This window comes from Austrofundulus limnaeus, unplaced genomic scaffold (genome assembly GCF_001266775.1).
Source record: "Austrofundulus limnaeus strain Quisiro unplaced genomic scaffold, Austrofundulus_limnaeus-1.0 Scaffold496, whole genome shotgun sequence".
Taxonomy (NCBI): Eukaryota; Metazoa; Chordata; class Actinopteri; order Cyprinodontiformes; family Rivulidae; genus Austrofundulus; species Austrofundulus limnaeus.
Window position 1 is genome coordinate 250,214 of NW_013952898.1, and position 10,421 is coordinate 260,634.

Consider the following 10,421-nt stretch of genomic DNA (forward strand, 5'->3'; position numbering starts at 1 on the left):
CATAAATTAGTTTTGTGCTTTTAAATCATCCACAACTCTTAAAAAAGTTGTTCCATAGGTATTACCTTTGTTCGAGACATGCCCTTCTCGTTGCTTTTGTCTGTCTTGTTTCCTGATCTATCGTTGTTCTGAAAGAGTCTGTGGTTCAGATTGTGTTGTTCCACTTGCGCTAATAAACAGAAACAAAAAAAAAGATTCAATGATTTCCTGCCCCTGAAACCGATGCTTGCCAACATGAAGAGGAAGAAGAAAAAAAAGTTTAATCTTAATTCTTAAGAAGCCACCATGAGATTTCAAGGAAAAGTTCTTGAAGTAGAACATTTCTTTTGTATTTATCTGAGGACCGTTTTAACAGTATAAAAAAAGTAAATGCAGATTTAACAATAGAATGTGAGAAAGGCTACTGTGTAGAGCGCAGCGAACCAACTCACCACTTCCTCCTTCAGCTGCGACCACAGAAAGAGGAGTGAGCTGTTGAAAGGCAGTCAGAGGGTCTGCAACAAAAAAAGCCTCCGTGATAACAGTGGTTTCCACTATAATCATCGACAAACCAGAGCTGTGTTTTAATTTCCTGCTTTCACAAATTATGGCTTCTTAGTATTTCTCATTCTGTAGCAACAACAAACACTACAATATGATGTTTCACCAAATATAGTGGCAATATGCAATAAACTGGTGCATTGTCGTAAAACCAAATTCAAGCCTGACATTTTACACACTGAATGATCTAACGTGTATCAGTAGGCGTAGAGTTAGAGAAGTAGTTTGGAAGAACAAAGAAAATGCATCAAAAAGCAATGGCTTTAATCAGAAGTGATTCATATCTTCAACATTTAAGTGTGATGGCCGTGGAACATAAAAAGTAATGTGACACATAAGTATGCTGAGCAGGTTGCTTAAACAACAAAATGGTCAAAAATCGGAGTTTGTGTACTGGTATGAACTGGTACCCTGACAACGAGGCGAATGTAAAGGAATGAATGATTGATCCAAATCAACTATTGTCGATTTCCTACCCCGACAGTGTACACAATTTGATTTTCAACCCAAGTCCATCTACAAGTGARGACTTCAAAGCATGCAACAGTCTCCAAATATAATTTTTCCCAAGTCAGAAGAAACTGAAGCTAAGATGAMCAGTAAAAACAATCCAAATTTGGTTCTTAGCTTGTAGGTCTGCCTGACCAAAATTTGTCAGCAGCTGGGACAATTCAGGAGTTTGTTTTCCTTTTGTCAGTTACAACTTTTAAAAAGGGGCTTTTTTAATTTCCAATTTTATTCAAAACAGCTGAAAATTATGGCGGAAAAAACGTGATCATCATGGTTGAAAGAACACCAATCACTTTGTGTTTATAAATGGATTTATTTCTCCAGAATGGCGGACAACCTKTCACCTCAGAGAAATCTAGATTTTTTATTTAATTGCCAAAAATTTTAGTTAGAAGAAATACCTCACCTTGTTTTGAGCTTTTCACTCGAACACTCTAAGGAAGACATTAAGAGAAAAATAAGTTATCATCCTCAGAAATAGGAACTTTGATTGAGTTGATCACTGACAGAATGAACCCAGTAGGGTGTACAGAAAAAGGACAGTGCATTGCAACCCTCAGCATCCTTTTTGTTTGTTTGATAATTACCTTGCTTCGTTTCTTGACAACATCAAGGAACCTCCTGGGCTGAGAGCTGCCGTCCCACTCAGAGGACATGCCGACCTGCGGTGAAGGTGTCGATCCTATAGAATGTGGACGAGCAGAACATCTTGTATGACCTAAAGAAACAAGACGGCCCTTTTTAACCAAGATCAAGAGCTGGACCTTTGTGTTTCTGAGACAGAATGATGTGCTTACTGTCTTCTGTAGAGGGGGTGAAGGGTTCTGGTGTGCTGTCTGAAATGGGCAGTGCCAAATTATCCACATCTGCACAAATGTGATAGCATTTAATTGATTTATAATCAGGACATAGTTTATTGTGAGCATTATTAACGTCATAAAAAAAGAAAATCTTTCAGTCTAAGGTTTTTACATATAAGGACATAATGAACATTTTAAAATAACTTTGTTCTCCAAAATGGTTGCTAAGGATAGTTAAAAGCATGTTGAACGTTAAAGACTGACATAACTTTACTCATGAAATCAATGAGTAAAGTTACATCAGTCTTTAATTTGGTTTATTTACTACAATGCATTAGCCTGGCCAATGCCTTCCTACACAGTTCTGCTTGATTCTAATCTTCCTTCTCTGCTCCGTCTGGGGTTTCTCCCATAGACAATTCTTTGGTAGAATTTCAACCGAGCCAAACAGTGAACAGAAGGAAGAGTTGTGAACATCCGTCCATTCATCCAATATCTATACCTGCTTCTTCCTTTCACGGGGGTCACTGGTGCCCATATCCAGCAGTCACAGTGCGAGAGGCTGGGTACTATTAACTATTATATACTGAACAAAAAAGTGTGAAACAACTGAAAATATGTCTTATTTTCTTGGTTCTTCGAAGTAGCCACCTTTTGCTTTGATTGCTGCTTCGCACACTCTTGGCATTCTCTTGATGAGCTTCAAGAGGTAGTCACCTGAAATRGTTTTCCAACAGTCTTGAAGGAGTTCCCAGAGATGCTTAGCACTTGTTGGGCTTTTCGCCTTCACTCTGCGGTCCAGCTCACCTCAAACCATCTCGATTGGGTTCAGGTCCGGTGACTGTGGAGGCCAGGTCATCTGGCGCAGAACCCCATCACTCTCCTTGGTCAAATAGTCCTTACACAGCCTGGAGGTGTGTTTGGGGTCATTGTCCTGTTGAAAAATAAATGCTGGTCCAACTAAACACAAACCAGATGGAATAGCATGCTACTGCAAGATGCCGTGGTAGCCATGCTGGTTCAGTACGTCTTCAGTTTTGAATAAATCCCCAACAGTGTCACCAGCAAAACACCCCCACACCATCACACCTCTTCCTCCATGCTTTGTGGTAACCAGGCATGTAGAGTCCATCCATTCACMCTTTCTGCATCGCACAAAGACACGGTGGTTGGAACCAAAGATCTCAAATTTGGACTCATCAGACCAAAGCACAGATTTCCACTGGTCTAATGTCCATTCCTTGTGTTCTTAAGCCCAAACAAGTCTCTTCTGCTTGTTGCCTGTCATTAGCAGTGGTTTGCTAGCAGCTATTTTACCATGAAGGCCTGATTCACACAGTCTCCTCTTAACAGTTGTTCTAGAGATGTCTGCTGCTAGAACTCTGTGTGGCACTGATCTGTTCTCTAATCTGAGCTGCTGTTAATCTGAGGCTGGTGACTCAGATGAACTTATCGTCCGCAGCAGAGGTGACTCTTGGTCTTCCTTTCCTGGGGCGGTCCTCATGTGAGCCAGTTTCTTTGTAGCGCTTGATGGTTTTTGTGACTTGCACTTTCGAAGTTTTCCCAATTTTTCAGACTGACTGACCTTCATTTCTTAAAGTAATGATGGCCATTCACTATTTTCTTGCCATAATACAAATTCTAACAGTCTATTCAGTAGGAATATCAGCTGTGTACTGTATCCACCTTCTGCACAACACAACTGATGGTCCCAACCCCATTTATAAAGCAAGAAATCCCATTGATTAAACTTGAGAGAGCACACCTGTGAAGTGAAAAGCATTGAAGCTCATCAAGAGAATGCAAAGAGTGTGTGAAGCAGTAAAAAAAACAAAGGTGGCTACTTTGAAGAACCTAGAATACAAAACATATTTTAAGTTGTTTCACACTTTTTTGTGAAGTATATAATTCCACATGTTAATTCATAGTTTTGATGCCTTCAGTGTGAATCCACAATTTTAATAGAAAATAAAAAAAACTGTTTGAATGAGAAGGTGTGTCCAAACTTTGGTCTGTACTGTACATCATGAAAACTACATATATCATAATACATAATAAGTATGTTGTTATCACAAGAAAATCAAGGGGAAAAATTTATGCGGAAAACATCCACTCTCCATTTCCATACATTCACCCTGCATTTTCAAAGAAAATGTTATTTACCTAATCTGAACTAAAAGTAAAGAGTAAAAAAATAAGTTCCCTGATGATTTTAGTAACTGCAGAACCAAYTTTATTAGATGTAACTCTAAGCTGTTGTCTATTACCTTATTTGCCTCACATATCACTGTGTCCCGCTTTTCTTTTCAATGGTGCTTCAGCACATTGTTTGTGGCYATTTGTTTACTCCATAGAGTTGAATAAAACAAAACGACTTATTTAACTCTGTGATTTAGTCTCAGATCTCTGAAGAAATTGCCACAAGCTTTCAATCTATTTGCAACTTGGTTTTGATACTTTGTCTTTTTCTGCTTTAGGATCATTGTCCTGGTACATGAACAAATGTGGGTCAGGTTACAGCACTCTGGTAACTTCTTCATTTAACCCAACAAAACTCCAAATTTCTACCACATAGAGAGGAGTTAAAGGTTAACTCAAGGCATTCAGGTCCTGTAGCTGTAAAACGAATGTCAGTATAAAGTGTTTGTACCAACTTTCATTCCTTTTGTCGTTATATACATTTTCATGTCATTATAACTATTTTAAACATAATCACTAGAAATATTTAAATTAATATGAACTCTTGTCCTAATCACCTCCATGCAAACACCAGTGTTAAATCCTCACATTAAGGCAAGTAAACTTACTTTGAGGAAGATGTGTGGGGGTCTGAAGGTCCAGAGTGGGCCAGAATGGTTGAACGGTGGACGATGTATTTAATGCAGAATYTAATTGCATTAATGGTGCTGGAGATATGGAAAAAAAAACCTGAACTTGCAAGATTACATTTGTAATGGTGATGTCACAAAATTTAGGACTTTGCAGAAACGTTTTTGAAGCATMATTTTGCTTTATTATTAACCAGTGTTTTTGCAAAATGTTACCTGGTGAAATCATTTCTGCTCTCATACTCTGCAGGAAAACAGAAAAAATTGTGTTAAAAATCTTCAGAATTTTAGAGAAAAATTTATTTATAAATTTAACATTGATCAATAAAGTTTAGACTCATACATAACTTGGCTTGGATCATTTGTTAAAAACAAATAATTCATGATAAATATTACCACTAAATATCCCTGTGAAATTGCAGGAAGTTAAACATCTGAGACTTACTTTGCTTCTAACGAAACCTTTTTCTTTTTGTACTGCGACTTCTGGTGCTGAGTTTCCAGACCATTCTGAAGATATTCCTATTATACTCAGGTTCACTACTGGCCTCACCTCTCGCTGCTTCTCTACAGGAACTGCAAACCAAAAATAATCTACTTAAAGGTGACAGTTCCTTGTAACAGTAGACTTTATTTGATAAACATTTATTTTAACTCTAAAATAAAGACTGTAAAAATACTGTAGGGTGTTTGGTTTTTAAAAGTTTAAAAAAAATTTTTTTAACACAGATGGAGCCATTTTATTAATGCCATAAAGCATACTGTATCAGGTAGGAAATGATGACATAGACTAGGTTATTCTCCTTTAGTATTGGTAYTGGTAGATGGGGATGGGTGAAAACCCAGGTCAGCAGTGGCCTCATGAATGGGTCGGTCCATTACTCTCCCCAAAAGAGACACTGAGCTTTTAATCAAACCTTTGCGTCCCTCAAAAGAAGGACACCAGGTTAGAAACACTCATGCTACATTCACACCGAATGCGTTTTGAGCTGCAGAAGCGGTCAGTTGACATGCAAAGTCTATGTTGGACGCGCCTCTAGGGGTCTTACGGCATGTCAAGTGCATTCAGTGCAGCGGAAGGTAGCGGTAGAGCATTGTCCGTGCATGCGGTGCGGCGAAAGCAGCCGACGCTCGAGTTAAAAAATTTGAACTTTTGCTGCTCGACGCGCCACAGTAACCAATCAGAGAGACTTATTTTTCCACATGACAGTTTCCTGAATGTTGCCCACTAAACCGAAACGGACAGGATCTCTTTAGCTGAAATCGACCGTCTGCAGTTGGTGTTTTGGCTGGAGATATCAGCACTGATGTGAGTCAGAAGCTCGTTAAACTGACTGCAGCGTTAAGCTGGGCTCAGGACGAAAAATAAATAAAAAACAGTTTGTCAGATCGCAGCTCCTGGAGTGGTGAAACTAACTGAACAGACCACCTCTAAATTATCTGGTGTATTAATTTTCTGGTGTGCGCAACGTTCGCTTGCTCTTTGGTAAATAAAGCATAGCCATTTTCTTTATTTTATCTTTATTTCATCCGCCAAAGACAGACTGGAAAAAACCAAGACACTCCTCCCTCTTCAGTCGTCTAGCCTCTGTTCCGGTCTGAATGTAGCGTGTCCAATTTGAGGCACTGGGTGCATTTTTGCTCCTCAAAACGCATTCAGTGTGAACATAGCATAAGTGTTCTGAGCTTCTAAAGGTTCTCTAAAAATTATTTTCTTTTGACTACATGCCAAAGGCATCACAGACTATTGCCATTGAGTCACATCACCATTTTATGGCGGATGAGCAAGTTGGGCCCAGTTAGGACTCCAACCAGTGTACTTAAACTTTTTCTTGTCAGGGCAAGAAGTACTTTAGAGTTTAGAAACTTAGAGTTAATCTTGAACAATATCTGTCAATCAGTCCTTGTAAATGAAACCAGAGCACCTTGACAGAGAGGAGAATATAGAAATGACTCATACTGAAACTGAAAATGTGACAACAGACCTGCTTCATGGAAGGATAACCTCAGTTTAGCCTATTTGCTTTTGCGCTACAGCTGATTTAATGCAAATACATGGCAATAGCAGCTGAGCCAATATTGTTACTTCGGGAACTAATACCACATGTACATAATACTATATGTGGCTAATGCCAAATCACCATATATATATATATATATATATATATGCATTAGGTAGTCGAGTTAGTGCTAATGGTATATCATATGTATTGTGTATTAGCTCAGCGCTAGAGCAAAAGCTAGCAGGCTAAGCTGAGTTTCTCCATCTATGAAGCAGCTCTGTTTTCCTCCATTTACGTTTTCATTTACAGACTGAGTCATTTTTACATCCTCCTCTCTGTCAAYGCTCTCTGGTTTCATTTAAAAGGGCTGATTGTCAGATATTGTCTAAGATTAACCCTCAGAATGGATAAAGAGGCTATGGTGGCATGGTTAGGGGAGTCGTCCTGTAACCAGAGGGTTGCCGGTTCGAACCCCTGTTTCAACCGTTTCAGTTGTTGTGTCCTTGGGCAAGACACTTTACCTGCCTTGCCTACTGGTGGTGGTCAGAGGGTCTGGTGGTGCTGGTGCAAGGCGTCCCCGCCTATGTCAGTGTGCCCCAGGGCAGCTGTGGCTACAATGTAGCTTACCACCATCAGTGTGTGAATGACGGTAGTGTAAAGCTTGATAAAGCACTGTATGAGTTTAGTCCATTTACCAAAGCTCTCTCAGCCTCGCACGGATAACCTAGTCCACATCATCATTTACCTGGTTTGCCTTGGGGTGTTAATAAAATGGCTTCTTCCATGTGACAATATTTATATTTTTTAATTATAAAAACTAAACAGCCCACAGTATTTTTACAGTCTACTTTACAGTTAAAATAAATGTTTTTCAAAAAAAAAGTCTAATGTTACAAGAAATCGTGGATCCCTTGAAAATTAATTATTAAAATTACTACAAGTTTCCATTTTTTGTGTTTAATATTTGTTCATATTTAGGAAATTACCTGGCTCAATGGCCAACTCAAATGACTCCGGGGTCCTCTCCGGAAGTGGGGGAGCAGGCGACGGGGAGTTTCCTAGTAGTAGTGATCATAGTTGATCAAATATTCCAAGCTAAAGATTGACTCCACTCTTAAAGATGGTAGTATGCATCATATGCCTTGAACAAAAACTTTCCAATTCAACGTTTTTACCTTCCAGTTCCTCAGCATCATCATCTGCAGCATTGGCTGGAGAGATGACTGATAACCGTTCACACAGATCTGAGAGCTCTGGTGGACAAGATCAAAATCTGTTATAATACAAATGTTTGCCAAACTAAAGTTTAACACAGTTATTACAGCTTACGAGTAAACACACATTTTGAGCTTTCTTTTCTTTGAAGATTCTGAGAAACGTTTTTAGAGCACTGACCTGGGTCCACAGCCAGAAGAAAGGATTCAGGGGTCCGTTCAGGTAATGGAGGAGGCACTTCGTCATCAGTTGGCACTTTAGAAAGCGCATGCAAAACATATGTCAATAAAAGATTCAGCCACTATTGTTGCTTACTGTGAGACTGCTCATGCATTCTGCTTTACCTGAAATCGAAGAACTTGGTCCCATTTCCTGATCATTCAGAAACAGTGAGGGTGGACTGAAGAGGGGGCTGTGGATCCATTCAGAATCTTCTGTTGGTGCCTCCTCTGATGATGGGGAGCTTGTAGGTGTGTCAAAATAGGGGTCTTCCACCATCTGACAAACAGCCTCTGGTACAGGCAATAAAGGAACAGAGTCCAGTAACAGGACATCACTGCTGCTCTTCACACTCTCTTCCACTGTGGACCCTGTTTGGACAGTCTGAAGCAGTACACTTTTTGGTCTCTTATTCAGGTCCTGGTTGGCATCAGGAAGGGTCTGGAATAGCTGGTACTGTTGCTGTCCCCACTGCTTATCCAGAGCATCGAAGTCTTCAAGACTTTCCAATCCACAGGCCAAGGAAGTGTGGTAATCTAGTAAATCATCACTTTCCTCATCGAGCTGGTGTTGGTGTTTAGTTGGAAGATGAAACTCCTCACTGTGGTCAGAAAACTCATCTCCAATCATCTCAGTCACAGCTGATGGAGCCGCAGATTCCTGAGCAATTCAAAAAACAGTGAGTTGGAAAAACAGGCCCATTTGCTGATAGTTACGCTAATAAATGTAGCTACTGGTAGCCCAATTTGTRGGAAACAATTACCATTTTATTATATCATAGTGGTTCTCTTTGTACCCAAAAAATATGAGATGATTAAAGCTGCAAGACTAGGTGGAAGTAAAAATTGACCAGGAGACAAAATACTTAAAATAACCCAATATAATAATAATTATTATTATATACACAAATGTTTTGTTGCTGTGTTTTTGTTTTCTCTCTTGTTACAGGTGTGGAGGCAGACTTCAAATGTGTTGTCTTGTGTTTTCTTAATACATCTCTCTCATATCTTCTTGTTTCCCTTTCTATCTCTTTTTTCACTTTTCTCCTTTTTCTCTTCTTTGTTTACTTTTTCTGTCTCTGTSTCTGTTACGAATTAATACCAAAATCAAAAAATAATAACAAAAATAACCCAATGTAATATGCTACATATGCTATGTTTTGATTCATTTGTTGCATTTACTTCATTTTAAGTCTTGACAAAGAACATTATGATTGTTTTTTTATGTCTGAATAGCATCAAATGTTTTATTTTTTTTACACACCAGTCTCACCATGAATGACGGCATCTTTAAAGATGCAAATTGTAAAGAAAATATATTTGTAAAACAACATCCAGGAGAAAAGATCCAGCAACTTGTAAATTCTGCAGTGCTTCACTTTCAGAGACGGTGGGGACTACGTCAAACTTTTGTCTTCACTAACGTTAGTTAACTTTCGCAATCTGCCCCTGTAGCAAAATTAACTTTTCCCAGCCCTCAAACAAAGAGATTTAGTCAATATTAGCTCTAAATATTAAGTCAGTTATAAGTGTACTTAATACTCAGGGCACTACTTTTTTATTATTTTTTTTTCTGGTCTTGGTCTTGACTTGGTCTCGGGTTAGGTGGTCTTGACTACAACGCTACTAAAATGATTTAGGTCAATTAAGGCAGCAGTTAACTCACACAGCCTTTTGAATCAGCCTCTCTACTGTGGAGTTTCCACAKTTCATAAAACTTTCTTCTATTTTTATACCACAATATAAGGCTGTCGAGTCTATTTCAATTAAATGATTGTGTTTTTCATCTGGTGATGTTGAAACACTTACTGGCATACAAAGGCAAGCTGAAAAGTCAACTACTCAAAGGGGGCAGGTTTTCATGTGTCCTTACTGCTTGAATATTATTAAAGAGTAACTTACCCCAAAATTAACTTTTTTTTAGCTAATAAACTGTCTAGAATGTGTCTAAAATGTTATCTAGTACTGTTTCTATGCTAATTTTGATGTTTTTGTGCGGATTTGTTCAAATCTGTAATATTTGGTCTAAAAACGTGTTTTTGCTGCTCATATGGGTAGAGCAGTGGTACTGCAGGCTAATTTGCATATTGGTTAACGGCTCTCCATTGTGACGTGTCTTCTCCACAGTTTCGTCACAGCGGCTGTGTTCTGGTATAAAAGCCTCTCTCTAAGACACGCCCCTGCAGCAGTCAGAGGGTGGAACAGTTAGCAAGCTTAGCATGATCGTCTGTTGACCTTCAGCACACACACACACACACACACACACACACACACACACACACACACACACACACACACACACACACA

General features: G+C 39.0%; 1 protein-coding gene across 1 annotated transcript in view; it reads right to left on the reverse strand.

The window, feature by feature from the left end:
• ptpn22 (protein tyrosine phosphatase non-receptor type 22) overlaps nt 1-10,421 on the reverse strand; it is a gene marked incomplete at its 5' end in the record, with an annotated part of 27,194 nt that overhangs the window by 4,322 nt on the left and 12,451 nt on the right. The window contains 12 exon segments of the mRNA XM_014025749.1: nt 66-169; nt 432-494; nt 1,457-1,484; nt 1,638-1,768; nt 1,848-1,916; nt 4,658-4,756; nt 4,895-4,922; nt 5,124-5,254; nt 7,668-7,739; nt 7,857-7,934; nt 8,077-8,151; nt 8,241-8,775. Of these exon segments, the coding sequence (XP_013881203.1) occupies nt 66-169; nt 432-494; nt 1,457-1,484; nt 1,638-1,768; nt 1,848-1,916; nt 4,658-4,756; nt 4,895-4,922; nt 5,124-5,254; nt 7,668-7,739; nt 7,857-7,934; nt 8,077-8,151; nt 8,241-8,775 (1,413 nt within the window).